The sequence below is a fragment of the Sparus aurata genome, chromosome 5, assembly GCF_900880675.1.
Source record: "Sparus aurata chromosome 5, fSpaAur1.1, whole genome shotgun sequence".
Taxonomy (NCBI): Eukaryota; Metazoa; Chordata; class Actinopteri; order Spariformes; family Sparidae; genus Sparus; species Sparus aurata.
The window spans coordinates 25,632,017-25,656,383 of record NC_044191.1 but is presented as its reverse complement, the minus strand read 5'-3'; the positions used below and the strand labels follow the sequence as shown (position 1 = coordinate 25,656,383).

At 39.3% G+C, this 24,367-nt stretch overlaps 3 protein-coding genes and 1 long non-coding RNA gene across 7 annotated transcripts; 3 read left to right on the top strand and 1 right to left on the bottom strand.

Moving 5' to 3' along the window:
* Nucleotides 1-1,313: 1,313 nt before the first annotated feature.
* LOC115581135 (uncharacterized) lies at nt 1,314-5,550 on the top strand. The gene is made up of 3 exons (XR_003983994.1): nt 1,314-1,382; nt 1,834-1,941; nt 4,310-5,550. It is a non-coding gene; the product is annotated as an uncharacterized LOC115581135 (long non-coding RNA).
* A 4,151-nt stretch (nt 5,551-9,701) lies between these two features.
* On the top strand, nt 9,702-11,068 carry LOC115581134 (three-finger toxin MALT0070C-like). Its single transcript, XM_030416003.1, has 3 exons — nt 9,702-9,819; nt 10,251-10,358; nt 10,513-11,068. Exons 1-3 carry the CDS (start codon nt 9,774-9,776, stop codon nt 10,659-10,661), a joined length of 303 nt encoding a protein of 100 aa, XP_030271863.1. The 5' UTR covers nt 9,702-9,773; the 3' UTR covers nt 10,662-11,068.
* Nucleotides 11,069-11,289: 221 nt separating this feature from the next.
* Nucleotides 11,290-13,219, top strand: LOC115581132 (three-finger toxin MALT0070C-like). Of its 2 annotated transcripts, none has more exons than XR_003983993.1 (4): nt 11,290-11,634; nt 11,880-11,971; nt 12,361-12,468; nt 12,618-13,219. XR_003983993.1 is itself a non-coding variant. In XM_030416001.1 (4 exons), exons 1-4 carry the CDS (start codon nt 11,611-11,613, stop codon nt 12,764-12,766), a joined length of 321 nt encoding a protein of 106 aa, XP_030271861.1. In that variant the 5' UTR covers nt 11,294-11,610; the 3' UTR covers nt 12,767-13,219. The 2 variants fall into 2 exon arrangements, 1 of the variants encoding a protein (XP_030271861.1); XM_030416001.1 differs by having other exon boundaries at nt 11,294-11,634; nt 11,932-11,971.
* An 864-nt stretch (nt 13,220-14,083) lies between these two features.
* LOC115581891 (myogenesis-regulating glycosidase-like) lies at nt 14,084-24,359 on the bottom strand. Of its 3 annotated transcripts, none has more exons than XM_030417400.1 (7): nt 24,208-24,359; nt 22,438-22,528; nt 21,281-21,765; nt 20,109-20,640; nt 17,682-18,486; nt 17,485-17,603; nt 14,084-16,063 (listed from the first exon to the last, which is right to left on the bottom strand). In XM_030417400.1, the coding sequence occupies exons 3-7, from the start codon at nt 21,556-21,558 to the stop codon at nt 15,716-15,718; spliced, it is 2,082 nt and encodes a 693-aa protein (XP_030273260.1). In that variant the 5' UTR covers nt 21,559-21,765; nt 22,438-22,528; nt 24,208-24,359; the 3' UTR covers nt 14,084-15,715. The 3 variants fall into 3 exon arrangements, with proteins under 3 accessions (XP_030273260.1, XP_030273262.1, XP_030273261.1); XM_030417402.1 differs by having other exon boundaries at nt 22,438-22,582; nt 24,208-24,284; XM_030417401.1 differs by lacking the exon at nt 22,438-22,528 and having other exon boundaries at nt 24,208-24,322.
* Between the last annotated feature and the right edge of the window lie 8 nt (nt 24,360-24,367).

The following is a 24,367-nucleotide window of genomic DNA, read 5'->3' as shown; positions in this document are numbered from 1 at the left end:
TGTTTTGCTAACATCCGTGTAGCATCATGTTTTGTGATTGTGTACTATAGTCCGTGAACGCACCGTCCCTCTGTAAGTGAACGTGAATCATGACTTGATGTTCATGTTTGACTGTTTAGCAGTTTAGGGAGTTGCAGAGTTGAACTATTCGGTGAACAAATCTTTTGAACGGATTCTAGAGATTCAGTTCAGTGAAAAGAACTGCCGTTCCCATCACTAATTCTCTGTACAGTAAAAAGAACTGCCGTTCCCATCACTAATTCTCTGTACAGTAAAAAGAACTGCCATTCCCATCACTAATTCTCTGTACAGTAAAAAGAACTGCCATTCCCATCACTAATTCTCTGTGAATTCAGGGCCTGCATTTTTATATGGTAAATGGTCTGCAGTTTTATAGCGCTTTTCCAGTCTAATGACAGCTCAAAGCGCTGTACAAAACATTCACCCATTCACACACACATTCATACACTGATGACGGAGGCTGCCATGCAAGGCGGCAACTGCTCATCAGGAGCAATTTGGGGTTCAGTATCTTGCTCAAGGACACTTCGACACGACGGTGGGCCGGGATTCGAACTGGTGACCTTCCGATCACTAGAAGACCCGCTCTACCCACTGAGCCACAGCCGCTCAAATTCAGTTATATTTGATTTAGATTTGACAAACGAAACATCCTACTAGTTTTTAAAATTAATTCATATTTATGATTCATGCTGGTATGCTTAATGTCAATGTCGTTCTGATGGTATAACGTTTTTTGTAATTAAGAAATCCAATTTGGTGTTTTATTACATAATGCACCAACTTATTACATTTTCTTGGTGAAAAAAGTGCAACACCTGCATTTTGTAATAACTGACCCAATATGAAATAACTTATTACATAATGTGGCAAAGTTTATTACATATTGCGTTCAAGAATTTTATTACAAAATGTGGCAGATTACTACGAAATGCGGCGTTATTACATAATGAAGTGAAAATGTATTACATTATTACATAATGCGGCGTTATCACATAATGCGGTGCTAGGGTGTCAACAAAGAATTATAACATTTAAGAGTCTTGTATTTGCAAGTATTCACAATATCTGTATGTTCTTTCTCATCCACTGCTCTCAGAAACATACATCTGGGACTCCTTTCTATATTTTCTTCACTTGTCACTGGTGGATCAGGGATGTTTTTTTCATGCGTTCATTGGATGGGGCTTTTTGAGGAACTCAAGAAGATTGAGACAGGCAAGCTTTGGAAGATTTCACATATTTGCTCTAATTTTCTCCTCAAAGGGTTGATTAAAAACGTCTGTTATTATATTTTGTATAAGTTGCATTCAGGATGAAGGTTTTTGGCGTTCTGGTCCTTCTGATGACTCTGTCTGCAGGTAAGAACATTAATGATTCATGTGCTTCACTACATTGTAACACAAACAGATCAAAGTTACTGATGTATGAAATGTTTGGTTAAACCTAGTAAAGTAATGGCGTCCTAAAATAAAGCGTAATCATTCATTTTCATTGTATTTATTGTTATCCATTTTTTTATCAAATGGATAAATACATTTAAAGAATGATGTTAACATTATGGAAGTATGTTTCAATGGTGGCACTGGTCAGATTTAAACCATTTAACCTTTGTTGAGATATTTGCGTCACATCCTCTCTACAGTATAAAGTTTCATTTACACATTTTTTTAAAGAGAGAGTTAAGATTCATGTTTGAAAGCTCATTTGTTTTGTTTTTTTGTTTAAATATAAAACCTGTAATTCTGTAAAACAACTACATTTGGAGTGTCTTAACTCATGTGTGTGACAGTATTCTGTATTTCTTTGTAGCATATGGATTGAGATGCTACAGTTGCTTTAACACCAAACCAAACTCCTGTACAGAAGTCATGACATGCACTGCTGGCTGGGACCGCTGTGCCAATATTGTCACGGGCGGTAAGTTGTTCTTGCAACTGCTGTTCAACCGACTTGTGTAACGACACCATTACCACTGGCTCCAGTGTGCTCCTCCTGCTGGTGTCCTCAGCCATCACCTCAGTCTTTCTCTGACGCTCTGGAGAGCATTTGACTTCTTTGTCTCTCCCAATCTTTACAGCTCAGGAAAAATAAAAGGCTCATATTTTAAAATCAATGCACAAATTAAAAAAAGTTTTGGCTAATTTTATGAACACTGTATTTTCTTGTGGTTGTTCAGCTAGTTTCTGTTTATATGAGTAACATTAATCCAAATTCTGTATTTATTTCTTCAGAATTTGCTTTCACATTTACAAGATAAAGCCGCTGCAGGTGAGGTTTGAGTATTTCTAACTTTGGCACCACCTGGTGGTTGAGTTATCTATGTTTTCTATATTGGTAGTGTTTATGATAATTGTTTTTCTGGATTTTATGATTTAAAAATCATAAAAGTGGGAGCCTCGTGATGATGATGATGATGTCTGATCAATCAAAACACTGTTCAATTAAAGTTGTTTAGAGCGAAGAGTGCTGTTTGCTGATCTTTTTTCTGGTCCCTGCCTTTAGTTTGCCCTTTGTCCATATTACAAGGTATGGCCAGATGTTCCTCCAGATTTTCACTAGCCATACATTTTTCTATTGCAGATAAATAAGGAAATGGTTAAATGATCAAAAAAATTCAGATTAATTTTTTTTTTTATACTATTTGCAACTTGGTACATAAGACAGCATGCAGTGGCGTGCACAGGTAGACACTAGGTGGTGCTAAAGCACCTGCCCTTTGCCCTCTGTACCAAGCAAGTGCCCTTTTTTGTGGCCCATGCTGACATGATCATCTATAAGTGCTCGTCGATTAAAAGCGTGTGATAATAATGCCCCAATTAATATTCCCTCCACCCCCCACCCCACCCGCACACACCTCTGTCAACGTGAACGCGCAGAGCGGACACAAACGGAGGCGCGTTGTAGCAGCAGACAGTGCACAGCTGCAGCCCAAACACACCTCCTTCCCTGCCCACCAGCCAGGTAACACATATATGAATCGAGTCGAGTGTGTTGTTTGCCCCCTAAGCCTCAGTTGCCAAGCTATAATTTGCATTTATTTGTCTCTGTTGTGAAGTAGCCTGTCTCAACGCCAAACAGCTGAGCATAAATTAGCCACCTGCTTAACAAGCTAGACGCTACCCTTAGCAAAAAGTAGTTTATTCAAGTGTACTACAAGTATGCTTATTTTATACTAAAACTGAGGCAGTATACTTGAAGTGTACTTTTTATATACTACATTTTATATACTTAAGAAAAGTATAGTGAAGTATACTTGGCTTATACTGAAAAGTATAAAGAATAGTCTAAGACTAAGTACATTAATACTTAGACTTATACTTTAATACTAAAGCTTATACTTGTACTTTAGTATACTGTGGACTGTGGCGCAAAGACTCTTGGGTATTCTGTTGTTGTTAGTGTAATTATGGTTCCTGAATGTGTTTGTGAATAAGATGATGTGTAAGACGGTTGCGGGTTAATTCACATCCTTGTTCTGTGGTTAAATTGTGTCGAATTAACAAAGATGATAAAAATGTTGGCACCGTGAGTGAAGGGGTGTTTTCCGGGAGATACTTCCCGTCCGTTAAGCAGTGGCCATGTATGTTAATAAATGGTGAATCTTTTGCTGTAGAGATACATTACAAGTGCTGGTACTTACAATATCCTGATGTAAGTACAGAAAAAGGTTGAGTCATTGGGTTGTGCTTACATTTAATTTAGCAGAATAAAAATGTTTTTCACTACACACATTTGCTTTGAGGTATTACCCCTGTTATAAACTTACATGTTAATAAACTAAAATGTGGACTAGAAGTATATACTTAGTACACTAGTATTATATAGATGAGTGTACTTGATGTATACTTGAAAGTGTACTTCTGTAAACTAAAAATGTCCTCATAAAGTATACTTAAAGTATACTTTTATAAATTTGAAATGTTCCAATTTAGTCCGAAGCAGTATTAGATTAGTATACTTTCTAGTATGCTACAAGTACATGGTCCATAGTATACTAGCTATACTTATACTTATACTCAAGCATACTTAATAAAATGAACTTCAAGTATACTACTTTTTGCTAAGGGTACCCAAAATCAATAATAGATATGACGCAATGATGACCACCGGTAGAGTTTGTCATTGGTATCCTACAGCATGTGAATCTATCAGTATACTTACTTAAGATGAATATTTAGTAATTCAAGCAATTCCCAATTGCCTGCAGAAAAAGTAGCCCTGTGCCTTGTTGAAATATAACCAAACTGTCTTATTTATATTGTCTCTTTTTATTTACCAATTGCAGCATAATGCCTCGAAAGGAGAGGATAAGAAAGGAAAAAGAAAGGGAGCAACAGCAGGCAGCCCATGGGGAGCAGCTCTCTGCTCTCCTGGATAAAAGCATCCACCAGCAGCAAGGAGGAAGAGGAAGATGAAGATGAAAGGTCAGAGTCAAGTGTCATGTTCACTGTTTAGGGCATTTTAAAGCTCAGATTTTAAAGTTGAACTGTTCCTTTAATTTTACTGCAATATCTTAAAAGCAGTCCACATTTTATTTTAACTACACAAAGTGGTTTGGCTGTACTAAATTAGGCATTAAGCTATTTTAGCTTAATTATATTATTTTGTACCAACAAGTTATTTCTATGTTACAAGACTTGCAGTAATCTTGTATTTACCTTAATAGGCTATATTCAACCTTAAAAATTACTAAAACTGTTATTATTATTATTATTATTATTATTATCAACATGTGCCTGTAATGTTTATTTATTTTTTTAATCTCACACTGCTATAATAAGGCAGCCATCAGTTCTACATGCCGCATAAAGTGCCCTTATTTTTCGCTGAGCACCTGCCCCCCAAAATGTCTGTGCACGCCACTGACAGCATGAGACAAAGCAACATCCAAGTTTTCATTAGGAAAACTACAGCCATGTGAATATGGTCTGTGGTGGACATGTTGACCAAGTCAAGTGTTTCTCACCAGCAGACAGAGTCACCGACAGGACCAGAACTCCATAAAACTTAAATGTGAATGCAAGGAAAGATCATTGAAATCATCCTTAGTAGCATTTAAATCTGTTCATTGAGTCCGACAGCAACATCTAATGTTTCACTTTTGCAAACTGTGGACACATTCTAAGGAGGAATTTACCAATATTGTTGGTCTGTTTATCACAGTAGTTAATCTACAGTACAGTAGTTAAACAAAGTCTGCCAGAAACACATATGTGTTTCTATTATGCATTGTTTTTTTAGTTCTTTTAAATGTATTATGTCTGTATGTTTATCTTTATACATTTATTTATTTATTTGTTAATGTGTTCATTTATACAAAAGAATCTATCTGCTTTATGCACATGATGTGAAAATCTGTCTTCTTGGCGCCATCTCGTGTTCATCGAGTGGGAGTGATATTGAAATGCGACAGTGCAAATGTTGAATGAATACATTTTTCTCTTCTTTTTGCTCTTTCCAAACATGTATTGTCTTCTATTTCTGTACCCATTTAAACTTATGTAATAAAAAACAAGGAAATCTCTGGCCATTATCTTTAGTGTGCGTTTGAGGAGATAAGGGAATCTGATGGTTATGACTGTTGAAATATGCTGGATAAAAATATTGTTTACTGTCAATAATACTTAGTAGGAAAGCACACATAAAAACTCAACATAACTCATCATACACAAGTCATACAAATAGGCTCTGTTATAGTCTTGCTATTGTTAATGCTAATGCACTGATTCTCCCATAATTTAACAGATGCAATAAAGGTCCCATATATTGTGGTTATTTTCAGGTTCATGATTTTATCTTGTCTGTCTGCTAGAAAATGTTTTATAGTTCTGTATTTCTCTCATACTTTTAATTTGCAGCTTTGCATTGGTCACATATGTATAAGTAAAATCAAGTTATTTGTTGCTATGCATAACAAAGTCTCTAACAAATTATTATTATCATTTATCTACCTTGAGCTTTGAATTCAACTTTGGCACTGAAGTGTCACTTTGGCACTCCGAGTCATGAAATGCTGACATGAAGATATTTATCTATCTATGATGACAATAACCCCGAATTTAAAGCAAAAATCCCCTGAATTTACTGCATGTACTATTAAACATTATCCACAAATATGAAGAAAACAGTTCATAAATATAGGTGTATAACAAATAAATCACATGTTGTTGTCAGTGTCATGCAAATCTATGAATGTTAGCTGAAACATACTGTAGGTGGTGGGATCATAAGGATTTTTTCCACAATAGTAACAAAGTGACTTATATAGCAGCAATATGTATAACAAGAGTCAAATATACATTTCTTATACGATAATATAAATCTTTTCTGCTACTATTACTCCAGAAACAAGGGGCTCAGTGTTTGACAAATTCACCAGGGGATTTTATTATTCAGCTGTTATGTTTGAATAAACACAGACAAAGATATCTTGGTTTGGTCACACAGCACACAAAAGCTGGACACTACCACTTAGACAATAATTTACACGAGGCGAGGAATGCCCTTTAAGTAGAAGAGCAACTGTCAATCTTAGTTATACATTTTTATATATATTTATTGCTTGTGCCCAACCCTATCAAGCCCCAATAAAGTGTAAGATGTGGTGGTTACTAAATTAGCATTCTTTGTAATTAGATAGAGTGGGATATAAAAGTACTGCTGCATGGCAAGGTACTTTATGTCCCTCTCTTGTCCCTTTCTTGTCTCTCTGGCTTTTTTTATGAACTCTGTATTTTCTGTGGTTGCTCAGCTAGTTTCTGTATGCATGAGTAACATTAATCCAAATTCTCTGTTATTTCTTCAGAATTTGCTTTCAAATGTACAAGATAAAGCAGCTCCAGGTGAGGTCTGAGTATTTCTAACTTTGGTACCACCTGGTAGTTGAGTTATCTATGCTTTCTATGCGGTAGTTTTTATGATATTTGTTTTTTTCTGGAAGTTTCTTTATGATTTATAATAATAATTAGATATTGTATAACAATATCAGCCTCTGTTTTTCAGCTTTGTTGTGGTTATATAATCATGCCTGATGATGATGATGATGATGATGATGATAATGATGATGATGATGATGTCTGTTAGAACAAAACACTGCTCAATTAAAGTTGCTGAGAGCTGTGAGTGCCATTTGCTGATCTTTTATCTGATCCCTGCCTTTAGTTCGACTTTTGATCAACATTTACAGACATGCTTTGGTTGTGTGTACCCTTAACAGTGTTTGTCTGAAGGGTACAAATTACAAAAGTATTCATGTTGTCATATAGGTGTGGCATGACCCCTGAGCAGGAGTGCCTCTATCCACATCATAGTGTCTGTAAGCCCTGTAAAGACACGATAAACACACAGATAGACAGGTTGGCTTACCAAACAAAGTGCTTTACAATTTGCCTCTCGTTCAACCCTTTACAAACAGACTCACACATATGGCACTCAACTGCCCTACCTATCAGAGCACCGATGGGGGATTGCCATTGATACTGATTGAAAATGCTGTTGCACTTCTGTTTTTCCTCACACATCACCCTCATGCACAAGCATCACTGTCATCAAATGTAGCTGATTCTAACATCAACAAGTAAACAACATCATTCATTTTCTCACATATATACCAAACCAAACATTCACATGGCGGCCATTTTCCTCTGATGTCTGGCTCAGGGTGGAAAGTTCTAATGATTGGATGATGTCATACTGCGATGTTCAAGGTGGAAGGTCGTATAAACGTAAGTAATGCAAAATCGCCATTTCACTGCTGCCTGATTGATCAGTGACTGAGGCAGTGAAGATCTAATGGGACTTGGTATCCATTTCCAACTTGGTAAACAACAGCATAACACATGGAAACATTCAAGCTTTCCACCCTGATGATTCCTTGGGGAAAACAGCCACATTGTGAATATGGTCTGTGGTGGACATGTTGACCAATTCCTCAAGAAGATGCTTTGAAGCCAACTCTCTTAGTGGCAAAAAGACATCTGTAAACACCAAACACATTTTTCAGTATTTCAGCCCTTACAAAATATATTATATTTACATGTCATAATTTGAATCATCCAGGCAATTCTAAAGCCAGGAAGTCGAGCCATATTGTGCAGTGGTCACCAAGTGCAAATCATCCGAAAACTCGATTGCAAGTCTGCAACACAAAGACCACCAATATACAGCAAAAACTTTTCATTTTTTAACAAACAAAATAACCATCAGAAGAATTTTAAATATGTTATAATCCCAGGTCACCCTCAATCAGGAGTCAATCTTATAGGCTGCCTCGTCGTTATTGGTGATCCACCAGAGGGGCCTTATGATTGGATCCCCTGTATCGAGAACCTCCCCTGCTAGTTCGATAACCCTTAGAAATTTGGACTCATCAGACCAAAGCACAGATTTCCACTGGTCTAATGTCCATTCCTTGTGTTTCTTGGCCCAAACAAATCTCTTCTGCTTGTTTCTTTTCCTTAGTAGTGGCTTTTTAGCAGCTATTTGACCATAAAGGCCTGATTTGCACAGTTTCCTCTGAACAGTTGATGTGGAGATGTGTCTGCTACTAGAACTCTGTGTGGCATTCATCTGGGCTCTAATCTGAGGTGCTGTTAACCTGTGATTTCTGAGGCTGGTGACTCAGGTGAACTTATCCTCAGTAGCAGAGGTGACTCTTGGTCTTCCTTTCCTGGGGCCTCATGTGAGCCAGTTTCGTCGTAGTGCTTGATGGTTTTGCCGACTGCACTTGGGGACACATGAAGGGTTTTGGAGTCCTGGTCCTCCTGGCGACTCTGTCTGCAGGTAAGAACACGTGTGAGGCTACACCTTCCGACTCTCTCCACCCCCCATGCGTCCCACTCTCTCCACTTCTGCTGTTCTCAGCAGCAGCAGGTGTTTCGAAGTACAGAGGAATCATCCTCTAAAAACGGGACATGTAATACAGTAATCCTCTTCTGGACTATGCCAAGTGACGCTGTACTTCAGGAAAAGAGGGAACCTAATCTTCAACAATTCAAAAGTAGCTCAATTCTGCGGAAAAACCGCGGACTTGGCAACTCTGCTCACTGTATCGATTTCTTAACAGAATGGTCCGTCAGTTCTGAAGGGAGGGGGCTCACATGCACTAACTTACACGTGCAGCCAGACCAACTATCCAAAACAAAAAACCGAGAAACACAGATTTCCATCTTTCCACTGAGTGTGGTACGATGACTTCATACCTTGTTTGCCTGGAGGCCTTTTGAATCCGATTTGAATGAGAGAGAGAGGGAGCGGTCAGAAGTCAGTGACGCCAGAAGCCTAAAAAAAAGCTGTGATTTTTGTGCACACAATGCAAATTAAGCTGCTATGGTTTATGCTCAACCTCCAGGCATTTTGTATGTCGCCTGAGAGGCAAAATACATTTTTCAAATGATTCACATTAGCATTGTTTCCTTATTGACAACTCAGAGCTTTTTCCAAATGTTGGCAGTTGGATATTCAGTAGACCCAGTCTAGTCACAGTTTACAAAATCTATATTTTCTTTCTCATCCACTGCTGTCAGAAACATAGATCTGGGATTCCTTCTTATTTTTCCTTCACCTGTCTCTGGTGGATCAGTGATTTTTTTCCATGCGTTCACTGGGAGGAGCTTTGAGAGAAGCTCAAGAAGTGTAGGAGGTTGGACTATAAAAGCCAAGCTTGGTAGGATTTCACATATTCGCTCTGATTCTCTTCTCATAGGATTTATTAAAAAGTCTTATTATTTTTTTAATAATTTGGGTTCACGATGAAGGTTTTTGGAGTTCTGGTCCTCCTGGCGACTCTGTCTGCAGGTAACAACATCACACAAACAGATCAAAGTTACGGATGTGTCAAAGGTATGGTTAAACCTAATAAAGTAATGGCGTCCTAAATTAAAGTGGGATCATTAATTTTCATTGCATTTATGTATTAATATTGATTTTTTTTTTTTTTTAAATGGATGAACACATTAAAAGAATGGTGTTGAAATGATGGAAGCGTGTTTCAATGGTGGCACTGGTCAGATTTGAACCATTTAACCTTTGTTGAGAAATTTGCGTAACATCCTCTCTGTAGTGTAAGGTTTCATTTTCCAATTGCTTTTAAGAGAGTTAATATTCATGTTTGAAAGCCCATTTGTTTTGTTTTTTTGTTTAAATGTGAAAATGTGTAATTGTGTAAAACAATTATATTTGGAGTGTCTTAGTCCATGTGTGTGATAGTATTCTCTATTTCTGTGTAGTGTATGGGTTGAGATGCTACGTATGCGCTTTGGCCAACCCAAACTCCTGCACAGAAGTCATGACATGCCCTACCGGCTTGGACCGTTGTGCCAATGTTGTCACAGGTGGTAAGTTGTTCTTCCACATCAGAAGGATTTATAGCTCATATTGAACATGACAAAGATAAGTGACCTGAGTTGACACATTGCTGCACTGAAAGCCTGCTCGTTTTTGTTGTTGTTGTTGTTGATGAAATGGAGACTTTTCCATCATATCTCGCAGATCTCGTCACACGGAGCTGCTATACCAGTGCTGCATGTGTAAGCGCCGCCAATTGCTGCTCAACCGACTTGTGTAACGACGCCATTACCACTGGCTCCAGTGTGCTCCTCCTGCTGCTGTCCTCAGCCATCACCTCAGTCTTTCTCTGAAGCTCCGAAGAGCATTTGTCTTTTTTGTCTCTCTGCAGCTTTTTTAATGAACACTGTATTTTCTGTGGTTGCTCAGTTAGTTTCTGTATGCATGAGCAACATTAATACAAATTCTGCATTTATTTCTTCAGAATTTGCTTTCAAATTTACAAGATAAAGCCGCTCCAGGTGAGGTCTGAGTATTTCCAACTTTGGCACCACCTGGTGGTTGAGTTATATATGCTTTCTAAGTTGTAGTTTTTATGATAATTGTTTTTTTCTGGAAGTTTCTTTATGATTTATAGTAATGATTGGATATTGTATAGTTTAATATCAACCTCTGTTATTCAGCTTTGATATGCTAATTATGATGATGATGATGTCTGTTAGATTAAAACACTGCTCAATTAAAATTGCTGTGAGAGCTATGCGTGCCGTTTGCTGATCTTTTATCTGATCCCTGCCTTTAGTTTGCCTTTTGACCAACACTTCTAAACATGCCTTGGTTGTGTGTACCCTTAACAGTTTTTGTCTGAAGGGTACAAATTACAAAAGTATTCATGTTGTCCTATAGGTGTGGCATGACCCCTGAGCAGGAGTGCCGCTGTCCACATCATAGTGTCTGTAAGCCCTGCCTTAGAGGGTACCTAACCTTCAACATTTCAAAAGCAGCCCAATTCTGCGGCAAAAACCGCGGACTTGGCAACCCTGCTTGCTGTTTTTAAATGGGACGGTCCAACAGTTCTGAAGGGAGGGGGCTCACAAGCACGTGCAGCCAGACCAACTATCCATAACCAAAAACCGAGAGGTTCCATAACAACACACAGAGAGGGAGTGTGACATCACTCTCTGATCAGGACGTCTTTACTCCATTATGTCTTTACATAGCTTTACATCTTTCCACTGAAAGATAGTGTGGTATAGTGACTTCGTACCGTTTTTGCCTGGAGGCCCTTTGAATCCGATTTGAATGAGAGAGAGGGAGCGGACAGAGGTCAGTGACGCAGAAGACTAAAAAAAGCTGTGAGTTTTGTGCACACAATGCGAATTAAGCTGGTTTATGGTTTACGTTCAACCTCCACGCAGTTTATGTCGCCTGAGAGGCAAAATACAGTTTTCAAATAATTTACATTAGCATCGTAATTAGCATTATCAGCATTCCTCCTAATTAGCATCATTAGCATTCCTCGGACCCAATTTGTAAGATTTCACATGTTCGCTCTGATTTTCTCCTCACAGGATTGATTAAAAACGTCTGTTATTGTTTGCATACTTTGCGTTCACGATGAAGGGTTTTGGAGTCCTGGTCCTCCTGGCGACTCTGTCTGCAGGTAAGAACACGTGTGAAAGGTATGGTTAAACCTAATTAAGTAATGGCTTCCTGAGTTAAAAGTGTGATCATTCATTTTCACTGCATTTTATGTATATACATGTTTTTTTTATTAAATGGATAAATACATTTAAAGAATGGTGTTTGAAATTATGGAAGTATGTTTCAATGGTGGCACTGGTCAGATTTAAACCAATTAACCTTTGTTGAGAAATGTGCATCACATCCTCTCTGTAGTGTAAAGTTTCATTTTCCAGTTGCTTTTAAGAGAGTTAATATTCATGTTTGAAAGCTCATTTGTTTCTTTGTTTAAATGTGTAATTGTTTAAAACAATTACATGGGGAGTGTCTTAACTCATGTGGGTGACAGTATTTTGTATTTCTGTGTAGCATATGGATTGAGATGCTACCTTTGTGCTTTCGCCAACCCAAACTCCTGCACAAAAGTCATGACATGCCCTGCTGACTTTGACTGTTGTGCCAGTATTGTCACGGGCGGTAAGTTGTTATTCCAAAACAAAAGGAGTTATATCTAACATTGAACATGACAAAGATAAATGACCTGAGCTGACACATTGCTGCACTGAAAGCCTGCTCGTTTTTGTTGTTATTGATGATGAAACTGAGGCTTTTCCATCGTCTCGCAGATGTTGTCACACGGAGCTGCTTTAGCAGTGCTGTATGTGAAAGCTCCTCCGTTTGCTGTTCAACCGACTTGTGTAACGGCGCCATTACCACTGGCTCCAGCGTGCTCCTCCTGCTGGTGTCCTCAACCATCACCTCAGTCTTACTCTGAAGCTCTGGAGAGCATTTGACTTGTTTGTCTCTCCCAGTCTTTACAGCTCAGGAAAAATAAAAGGCTTGTATTCCAAGATCAATGCACAAATTCCAAAAATTCATGAACACAGTATTTTCTGTGGTTGGTCAGTTAGTTTCTGTGTACATGAGTAACATTAATCCAAATTCTACATTTGTTTCTTCAGAATTTGCTTTCTAATTTACAAGATAAAGCTGCTGCTTGTGAGGTTTGAGTATTTCTAACTTTGGCACCACCTGGAAGTTGAGTTTCTATGTTTTTTTATGTAGCAGTTTTTATGATACTTTTTTTTTTTTTTTACTTTTTTCTGGAAGTTTCTTTATGACTTTTAATAATCATTAGATATTATATAATACCAACCTCTGTTATTCAGTTGATGATGATGTATGTTAGATCTAAACACTGTTCAATTAAAGTTGCTGAGAGCTATGAGTGCCGTCTGCTGTTCTTTTATCTGATCCCTCCCTTTAGTTTGCCTTTTGATCCACATTTACAGACATGCCTTGGTTGTGTGTACCCTCAACAGTATTTGTCTGAAGGGTACAAATTACAAAAGTATTCATGTTGTCCTATAGGTGCAACATGACCCCTGAGCAGGAGTGCAGCTGTCCACATCATAGTGTCTGTAAGCCCTGTAAACCCACGATAAACACACATATAGACAGGTTGAATGAGTTAAAGGAAAAACCAACACACTTTTCTAGCTGACCAAACAAAGTGCTTTACAATTTGCCTCTCGTTCAACGATTTACAAACACACTCACACAAATGGCACTCGACTGCCCTACCTGTCAGAAGCACCGATGGGGCATTGCCATTGATATTGACTGAAAATGCTGTTGCACTTCTGTTTTTCCTCACACATCACTCTAATGCACATGCATCACTGTCATCAAATGTAGCTGATTCTAATATTAACAAGTAAACAAAATCATGTTCAATTTCTCACATATATACCAAACTAAACATACACACGGCGGCCATTTTCCTCAGACGTTTGGCTCAGGGTGGAAAGTTCTAATGATGGGATGGTGTCATACTGCGATGTTCAAGGTTGCAGGTCATTGTAAGTAATAAAAAATAGTTGTCATTTCACCGCTGCCTGATTGATCAGTGACTGAGGCAGTGAAGATCTAATGGGACTTGGTATCCATTTACAACTTTGTAAACAGCAGTATAACACACGGAAACATTCAAGCTTTCCATCCTGATGATGATTCCTTGGGGAAAACAGCCACAATGTGAATATGGTCTGTGGTGGACATGTTGACCAAGTCCTCAGGAAGATCAAACACATTTTTGAGCATCTCAAAATATTTTATTTAACTTTTATAATTTGAGCTGTCCGGGCAATTTTAATGCCGGGAAGCCATGCCATATTGTGCGGTGGCCAACAGGTACAAATTACAACAGTTAGAAAACACAACGGCAATTCCGCAACACAAAGACCACTAATATACAGCAAGAGCGTTTCATTTATTAACAAACCAAAAACCATCAGGAGAATTTTAAACATGTTCTAAACAGATTTTATTTGCAGTTGCTTACACATTTCAAACACAGTCCCGACGCTGTCTTATATAGTTTAGTTATTTTTCAAGCAAGGCATTTGGATGACTTAACAAAGAGTGTATTACTGTGCTTTTGTCCCATGCCAGAATATACACAGACATATATTCAGCTGGCACGTGTCTCATTTTTACAATAACACTCTTCGACAGCGCCCCAATGTGAAGGTGCAAAGCATTGATCATATCAGTGTGACACAGAGGTGTCCTATCACTCTTCTCTGTACTTAGGTTGGCATAGCTTAATTAAGCTGATAAGGCAAATAAAGTCATGAGGACATGGACAGCAATTATTTATGGCAACTTTGAGAACATTTTTACAAGGCAAACCAGTTGTATAGGTATAATAAATCTATTTCTTGCTTTGGATCAGCAAAATGAAGTCTAACACAAAAAGGTTTTAACTTTTAAATCTACCCTGAGCTGTGACTTTAACTTGCAGATTAAAACAGCATCAAGCAGTAGATTTTGGCACTGAAATGACAGAATGGCACAATAGATCGAGGAATGCTGACAAAAACCTAAGTCATGATTAGAACCACAAATTAAACCCAGAATCGCATTAATCTATATACATTCAAAAATCATCCACAAATCTAAAGAAAGGAGTTCATACATAGTTTATAGCAAGGGAATAGAAATGATTTGCATTTTGCACTCAGTGCAAATTAATGCATGTTAGCTTAAACATAGGTAGTAAGGAGAGTAGACATTTTCTACAATACAGTAGTCGCAATGTTGACATAAGGTGAGGCATGCCCTTTTGAACAGAAGCCCATCTGTCCAAATCAAAGTTTGTTTTTATTGCCAGTGCCAAACCCTGTCAAGCCACAATGAAGACACATCTGTATCAATCTACCTTATTGCCCATTTAATGTAGAACCTGATAAAGAAAATTCAGGCAGAAAGACATAAAGTGAACTTTCACCATAAAACCAAACCATTCAAGCTCTGGGACAAAAAAATCTGAATGTCCATTAGGTGGAAGACGATTGCGGTGACGATACAATCTGAGATCGGTTTTACTATCGGCTGTGGAAGGCACGAGGATGAGGATCAGCTTAAGGATGGAACAAGAGAATACAAGTTTCATTGAAGGTCTTTGGATGGCTATAATCTGCAGGCAGATGTCCAGATAAAGAGCAGTTTGACATGAGGTTAACCGTCACCAAAATCACGTTCTGCTGAGGCAGCAGGTCCCTAGTGGTCATTTCCCTTTGAAAAACAAACATCCTCTGCTACTTCTTGGCATGTGTGCTCACGAGAAGGTACATGTGCAAATAGTGTGTGTGTGTGTGTGTGTGTGTGTGTGTGTGTGTTTGTGTGTGTGTGTCTGCGCGTCTTTAATTCTGTAGCTTCTTCAGTGAACCCATGTAAAGAAAGCTATCTCGTCCAGGTCCACAGGGTAGTCAGTGAGGTACATGGGGCCTTTATCAAAATGTTCCCCCTTGTAGCTTCTCCATCGTCCCGCAGGCAGGTAAATGTCCCTCTCTTGCTTTCCCGGCTCTAATACCGGAGCCACCATCAGGTCATCACCAATCAGGAACTGGGAGTCAATCTTATAGGCTGCCTCGTCATCATTGGCGATCCACCAGAGGGGCCTGATGATTGGATCCCCTGTATCGAGAACTTCCCCTGCTAGTTCGAGAACCCTTGGAGCCACCAGATTCTCATGGAGCTCTGTGAACTTCTGCGCTATCTGTACCACCTGCAGAAAGATAAGGTATTAGCATCATAGTGGAGCACAATGGCTGGTTTCAATAAGTTGCTGGGTCTCCGTAAATAGTAGGGTCTAGACTTGCTCCGAATGAAAACTGTCATTAGATGACTTTTGTTGGATTTGTCCCTATGTGAATACAAAATGTTCAGCTCAAGCATGTTAGAGACCACATGTGCCATCCTTACTGAGCACGAGGCAATAATTGTTTGTTTTTATGAAGTATTTCCACTGAAATGTAGTGTGGTATAATGACCTTGTACATTGTTTGCCTGATGTAAATGCATTTAGAATCCTATTTGAATAAGAGAGAGGGAGCGGTCATGAGTCAGTGACGCCAGAAGCGTAAAAAAAGCTGAGTTTTGTGCACACAAGCGAACTAAACTAGCATATGGTTTATGCAAAACCTCTATGCATGTATGATAGCTCCAGTATGTCGCCTGAGAGGCAAAATACAGTCTACAAATAATTCACATTAGCATTGTAACATTTTGACAACTCAGATCTCATAGAAGTTGGCAGTTTGATATTCAGATTTAGTGTTTAATAGTCATTTAGTGAATAAATTAAACTGAAACAATAAAAGTAAGAAGGACAAAAAAGGTGTTCAATGTCACAGATCTTTGTGCATTTTTCAGTCTCATCCTGTGGACACAAACCTCTCACAGACACACCTTACATTCCTGTGGGAAGTAGCAAAACTATGCAAACAATTTATGGACTATTTTGGCAAGATATAAGCCACAGATCATACTTTGGTCTCAATGTGGTATGAAAGTTATCTTGAAAAAATAAGTATTTCATACACTCAAACAACTACTGTGTGTGGAACTGGAAAGTTCAAACAATGGTGCCCTCCAGTGGCAGCATGACAAAAGAAACTGAAAATAAATTGTATACACTCCAACAATGTCACTTCCAACCAGTTTGAAGATCAAATTACGATTCCTTATTGTTTTATGTCACACTCAGTTCTGTTCAGTACTTCAGTACGACTCAACATTTGATAAAGTTAGAAAAAACTGAAAGCAAGCAGGTGTGCAGGTTTCACACTCTGACTGTTTGTTTATTTCCTGTGCTCTAATTTAGTAATAAGAGGACAGGAAATAACAAACAGAAAAAAAACTGATGCATTTATACTCATATTTTCATTTAAATCTTTTAGTATATTACACACCATGTGAGTAATACAATCATGGGTGTAATTATCCTTTGAGCCCTTGTTGATATCTGTGTATGAAAGGTGAATGAATGTAAATTATTGTTATTTCTATTATTCTTGTTTGATTATTATCTATCACTTCATCCCTTTTTCCTTCTGCTAATGACGCTGCTGTAACAAGTGAATTTCCCAAGTGAGGAATCAAAAAAGTCTCACATTTTCTAATTAATACAACCCTTCTACTGCTCACCTCATTGTCGTAGGCCCACGGTGGTATAGAGAACTGCATAGCTGGCATGAAAGCAGACAGCTCCAACCATCGGATGTACAGCTCTCGGTCCGGCAGACCATTTTTTCCGTCTACACCACCTTAATTACGACACACACATGTCAGACTTACTTTCAGCTCCAGAACTAACTATAGCCACATAATTTAGAGTACCATACCTGCGGTGCGGTTGGGATATGCATTCCCTCCGATCATATCAGGTAAGACAAACTGGTAGCCCAAAATGCTGATGGTCAGAACAGTCGGGATGATGGACTTGAGGCCGAGCTCATAACCCCACACAGAGTCTCTGTCGATGATCCTGAAGAAGCAGGAGATGTTCTGGCTCTGGTAGCCCACCCTCAGCTCTGCACGCTCGCTGAATGGTATGGCCATCTCTGTGTAGCGGCGGGTGAAGGTGGAGGGGTCAGACAGTGGGACCAGAGTGCTGAACTGGCCTGGGAGATAGCTAGTCTCTCCTGCGTCGAACTTGAAGGACGTCACATCATAGCGCAGTTTGAGCGTACGCAGGTGTGAGGAATACCACTCACGGGCTTCTGGGTTGGTAAAGTCCAATATTCCTCCAATGCCGTTCCACCAGCGCACAAGAGCTGGCAGCTCACCGCTCGGCTCTCGGACAAACAGTCCTTTCTCCACGGCAACACCAAAGTTAATGGAGTCGTAGTTGATAAAAGGGTGTGTCCAGAGCGATACCAGAAACCCGTCCTCTCTGAGTTTGTCGAACATACCACTAGCATTGGGGAACTTCTGCGGGTCAAAGTCAAACTCTCCATAGTCTGCAGTGTAGCGGTCATCCAGCTCAAGATGGGAGCATGTGAAACCATGCTTGGTGATGTCAGAGGCATAGCGCAGCAGCTTCTCCTGAGTTACAGCCGTCTTATGGAGAGCCCATGTGGACCACAATGGTTGTTTGAACACTTCAGGTGACGGGACCTTGATAGGCTTTGGGAAATATCGCCGCACCTGAGCAGAACAAATGCATACAGAACAGAGACTTACTACAGGGGTTACTACGTTTTTGTTTTTTTCATTCAAGAATGCACAATGAAATATTTTACTATAAGGCACATTTAGTTCCCAAGAAAGTTAACATTTTGAAAAATTCACCATGAGTTGGATGAGATGACTGAAAATGTTTTCCTTTGTGTCTAGCCTAGTATGGTTTATGAAAACAGAAGGAAACAGCCAGTCTGGCTCTGTAGGAAGTTGCGGTTCCCAGGAAATAGTCATCCCTGGTAAAACCACAACTTTTCAGAATGTCACAAATAAAACTAAAGAGGATTAATAGTGCTGGTAGGCAGATTTTGTTGACCTTTGGACAGAGCCAGTTGAGCTAGCTGTTACCTCATGCTTCAGGTCTTAATGCTAAGCTAAATTAACTGGCCATTTACCGCAAAGATATGAGAGTGGCATCAATCTTGGCAAGAAAATGGTGTAAGAAAAAAAACTAATCCGATTCAAAACCTTGCTACTCATCAACTAAGAACTGGTTTTATTATTGATCAATCTATTATCTTGTTATTCTATTTTTAATTAACAATCATTTAGTCTGTAAAATGTAAATGGAGATGAGTTTCCCAGTCCCATATCTTCAAATGGCTTGCTCATCAACAGTCAAAAACCCAAAGATAGTCTTTATAATGATATATAATAGAGAAACATGAATACTCACAATTGAGCTGTAGGCCTGTATGATGGTTTTGATATATAAATGATCCAATCCGACCAAGACCGGCTTCAGTCATATTCACTCCATTTTTGCTACTTGTTAATTTAGCTATGCTATGTTATACTTTCCAATCAGATAGGCTGGTTCATTATGTAAGTAAGTCCTTGGAAGAGAACCAACACAAGCTTTTCAAGTGTTCTTGGTGCACTAATTTTGTGCATATCCAAATATACAGTTAATGCAATAATTCCCTCTGGATCCAAAAAAGCTCAAGTGCCAAATGCTCAAGACTTTGAATTTACTACTTTTATGATACTTAATATGGAAGCCCATTTCCACAAGTTAACGAAAAAGATTTCTAAAAAAAAAAACATTATTTCAATTTTGTCTCATATTCAGGGTTCGTGAATTTTTCATTTTTCAAGGTCAAATTCAAGCACTTTTCAAGCACTTTTAAGGGTCATTTTTAAGATTTTCCAGCACCTTACTGCTGGGGTAAAATACGTATCTAAAGGAATATATATACTTGTGATTTTTTTCTTCACTTTTTATCACAATTATGTACATTGTATTATGCTGTAAACATCTAAAATTATATTCTATAATAGCAAAAACTTTAGAAATTAGTTATCCAGTCCGATCGCAATTTTGTAAAAGACACAGAGTTATAATGTCAAGCACTTTCAAGCACTTAAACTAAAATCCAAGCACTTTTCAGACCTTGAAAACACAACATTGAAATTCAAGCACTTTCAAGGATTTCAAGCACCCGTACGAACCCTGCATATTTCTAACTGTTCGTCTCAAATTTCAGACTTTTTATCTCATAATTATGACTTGGCATGGGATTTGGCTAATAAGATGGATGATTTTGCTCTGACCATAGAAACAAACCACACAGCGCGTCTATACTCACCATGTATTTGTGAATAGAGGTAACATCAGACCCTACACACACTCTGTAGCTGAGTTCAGGTAAGGCCTGATGACCCACTAGTGGTCTGTAGGGTGAATCCTGGTATCGGGCCTGGAACCTTAGCGTCCTGTCCTTCTCTGACCAGCCCAAATGAAATGGTACCGAGTCATTAATCTTGATGGCAGTCGCATTGGACGACAGCCAATAGCGTTCTAAAATTCCCCCGAAAGCGTTCCTATTCGAGTAGATATCACTGGTGATGAAGGGCTGTGGTTCCTCCTCTCCTTGGATCCTGACAGGCCAGTATTGTGTTGCTGTCTCCGCCCCTCCATACCAGTGAGAGTCATTATAGGCCATGGCATGCTCCACTGACTGCTTATTTTGCAGCTCCTCCCAGCGAACACGGTAACACATCACAGTGTCCTTAGGTCGAACTGTCTGGATAAAGAAGTTGAGTTTTCCAGAATCTGAATGGGTGCAGCTCAGGAGATTTCCCTCCTTTGAGCAAGAGTCCAGATCCAGAGTGCCCGACCTAGGATGAAGCATTGAACGAGGAAAAGATTATATCAGTGAACTTGTTAAGCACACAGTACTAATTGAGCCAGTTTTATTTGCAGAAATGTCATATTTCAAGCTCGACTAACTAAGAATGAAATACAATCACAATGCAGAAGATATAGCGTGTCATTATACATATATTACATAACTCTATTTTGTGTTATATCACTCTATTTCTCTTCAACTACAGGGATTGCACTGTGGCTAATTCTGTCAATGTGAGCTCTGTGGATAAAGGACATGACTAAATCAGTCTTCCCTGAGGGGGTAATCATGTGTCTGTCTCATCTGACTTTCCATTATCCATCCACACAGTAGTGCTTTTTAGCACACAGAGAGGAACCACTGGTTGAGCAAATAGGAAAAGAGATTTACTGGATGTCAGTTTCACAAGCAAACCATTTATTACAGACAATTAACACATCGAATTGCATTACAGTGTACCAGTGTTCCTATTTTTCTGGTCACGTTCTAGTTTGATTCCTCTGTAACAGCCATGACATCAGCATGATAATCTTTACCACGTAATCATGTATCACTTAATTATTTGAGTCACTACACACAATCATAAGCAGATTTATCATTAAAAAAAATACTCCTGAGAGTGAACCCACCTGAAGGCCATACTGAAGATGACAGCCCCAACTTGGTTCCGAATGATAAAACCATCCTTGTTGAGGTCCAACAGCTCAGCCTTCAGCAGCTCAGCTTTGCGTAGGGATGCAGAGTAGTAGCACCAGGCGACCACAGCAGCCAGCACTAACACACAGCCCAACATGCCGGCCATCACCAGAGGCCGACCTTCATGAGCGAGTTTCTTCTTCAGTGGAGAACCACCTGCTCCCCCGACCATCTGCTGCTCCCCAGGAGCTGCCGGGACAATCTGATACATGCTGGAGACTTAAGCAGTGAGGTGTGTAGAAAAGCAGGCTTGTTGCGGCAGTGGACAGCTGTAGTTAACTTGCTGTTAGTGTTTGGTAAAATGTCTGGTATATAACTTCTTCACAATGGCAGCAATGGATGTGAAGGACAGCCAAGTGTTTATCTGCCGATATGCAGCAAAGTCTCCATATCTGAATTATGGTTCATTTGTTTAAACCTGCAAAACAGACAGACAGAGGCAGTCAGAAATGAACAGTCAGTTGAAGTTAGGGTTGCTACACAAAAAGAATGCCCCTCAAAAGAGCGTATACCACCGCCAAGGCATAACAGTCCCCTTTCATTCCATGAAGCCTAATTCATTATCAAATCCATAGCCTGTATTAGTCTAAGTTTTAAACCACCCATAACTGCTTAATCATAATTTTTAAGCTCACCATATCTAGTATCCACACCAAACTGCATTTAAAGATACCAGCCTCCTAAATAATTAATAGAAATTCTAGCTAAATTCCAAATTAGCAGTATGGGATATACAAATCAAGTGTTATTCTGTTGTAACCCAGATTGCACAGGCTATTTGCTTGACAGTCCACCTTATCTTGGAACCAATTATCACCTCTGACAGTCTCCATGAACTAGATTTAAAAATACCTTGAAAGCTCTCCACACTGCATGCTGGCATGGTTAAAGTCATTTATCACCCCTCTGTTTACTTATATTATCTTAGAAAAAAACACCTGCATTGTACAATGATTCTGTGAAACACAACAAACTGACACAGGCAGATGTCTGTGAACCATGCTGAACATGGCTGCAACTGTTACACCAGGGTATTCTATGTGTTATACTCTCCAATAAAGCTAATAGTTACTGTATTGTGTGCACTTACTGTACTGCAGCATAGTTGAGCAGCAGCAGTTCCCAACAGAGAGAGAAAAGGCACAGCAGCTTTACTCTGGTAAATGGCAGGAAGCCAGGCTCTGTGGCAACACATAAACTGGTGGTAACAGAACCAATGACACCATACAAACAGGCTATAATGAGAGAAAGTACAGACACCGTGTCAGCATGGTTCAAATACATTTATCTCTCAGGTTAGAGCACCTTGGACCTGAGTAAATAATATTTAAGAGCAGCAGCCCTCAAACGATTGTGCTGCAGCAACCCTACAGTTTCCAGACAGAGCCCGGGCCAGTCATCTATAGCAGAACCATATTTAACATCCCAACAGGTATCATTATGTTCCAGCTCAACATTCTTATTCATATTCTGATGGAGTTTGGTGGCAATGCAGCAGGGAGGGAAGGAAAGCTTGCAAATGCATGCCCTGCAAAAACTGGGCTCCTGTCCTTAGACAAGCCCTTTACAGACAGACTGCTAACATGTCTTCCTCTTTACGCCAGTAAACACAAGCCTTTGCTTGTACAATCACAGACAGACTTACCCCATCTTGTTATTAATAGTATTATTAGTTTGAATTTGAATTATTAAAGCCAACATTGAGGTTATTTTTTTTAACTAATGTCCGATTGTTTGTTGGTTGGTTGGCTGGTTTGCCAGCAAAATAACAAAATCTACGGAAGAGATTTCAGCGAAACGTGGATGGAGGACAGGTGTTGGAACCAGCATAGAACTTTTTGGTGCAATTTTTTCTCACTTACTTAAAGGAAATGAGATGGGGCGTTTCTCTACATAGGGAGCTGGTATCTATGAATGCATGTATGTATGTATGTATGTATGAGTGAGTACAAATTGGGACTGGTGGGCCTTGGCAGAGGAATGCACTCGACTAGTCCACATATCTATAACCTCATGCTATTAATAATGCTTTGTTCTAGCTTTAGATGTACAGTCCTGTTTGGCATGAGCAACACACCTCCCTCCTCCCTTGCTTGGTTTTACTTTCTTAAAAATGTAATTGCCTTAAAAAGTAATTCCATGAGCCAATGTTTTGAGAGCTCCAAATGTTAGCACACTTAAATCTCCTTTTACAAACTATTCTTCTATGTTGATCCTGGGGGTAGTTTAGGACATGATACTGAATTCATGCTTCAAAATGAGATTTAATGTAGGCTTCCACACTGTGACCATAAGTCAGTTTTATTTTGATGGTTTTGAGGAGCAACTAGATTCAAAAAGCAAAGTACTAAGTGTTTGGGTTCAAGGCAGCATAACACCATTCCGATCAGTGCATTACAGCAGGGTGTACTCTGTACCTTCAGGCTGGATTTCTTGCCGAGCAGCGAGCTCATAAACGAAGGCACACGTTTCCTGCATAGTGACTGCTAATTCTTCTGTGTTCACATTAGTTAGAGTTTAACAGCTAAAACAATAGACACTGACACCACTGCCGTTGCTAAAACGAGCACAGTGGACACGAACAGGACATTTCAAGGTGACATGTAAGTCAGTAACAAAACATTTCAGCCAGTATCTGATCGATAACACACGTCGACATGGCTGTTGACGCTGTATTCGGGACATTACAGTGACAGCAACCGGCTGTACCAGTTGTCACGAGCTGGGTTTCAAAACGGCAGTGCTCACTGTTAAAAGCCTTGCTAGCTATGTCACTAACTATACTTGTAATTATTAAGTTACACAACACATTCGCTGTCATTTGTCGCGCTGTGGTCATACAAAAACAGAGTTGTCTTACCTCTACACCTGACTCTCTGGGGTCATTGTGTACAGCTGTGGGCGCAGCACAGCCCACTGCGTAGCTGCAGAGCGGTTTGAAGTTTCATGGTCCCGCCCAATGTCGAACGAGCTCGAAGCGGATTCGCCCACGCACCTGTCACTCATGCACAATACCATCT

Bases quoted from the DNA above. Each gene is read 5' to 3' on its own strand.
- LOC115581134 (XM_030416003.1), top strand. From the start codon at position 9,774: ATGAAGGTTTTTGGAGTTCTGGTCCTCCTGGCGACTCTGTCTGCAG. The intron at 9,820-10,250 runs GTAACAACATCA...ATTTCTGTGTAG, and splicing joins CCTGGCGACTCTGTCTGCAG to TGTATGGGTTGAGATGCTAC. The intron at 10,359-10,512 runs GTAAGTTGTTCT...CATATCTCGCAG, and splicing joins TGCCAATGTTGTCACAGGTG to ATCTCGTCACACGGAGCTGC.
- LOC115581132 (XM_030416001.1), top strand. From the start codon at position 11,611: ATGAGAGAGAGGGAGCGGACAGAG. The intron at 11,635-11,931 runs GTCAGTGACGCA...TTCACGATGAAG, and splicing joins GAGAGAGGGAGCGGACAGAG to GGTTTTGGAGTCCTGGTCCT. The intron at 11,972-12,360 runs GTAAGAACACGT...ATTTCTGTGTAG, and splicing joins CCTGGCGACTCTGTCTGCAG to CATATGGATTGAGATGCTAC.
- LOC115581891 (XM_030417400.1), bottom strand. From the start codon at position 21,558: ATGTATCAGATTGTCCCGGCAGCTCCTGGGGAGCAGCAGATGGTCGGG. The intron at 18,487-20,108 runs GTGAGTATAGAC...TGTTCTGCTCAG, and splicing joins CCTCTATTCACAAATACATG to GTGCGGCGATATTTCCCAAA. The intron at 16,064-17,484 runs GTGAGCAGTAGA...ATCTTTCTGCAG, and splicing joins CGTGGGCCTACGACAATGAG to GTGGTACAGATAGCGCAGAA.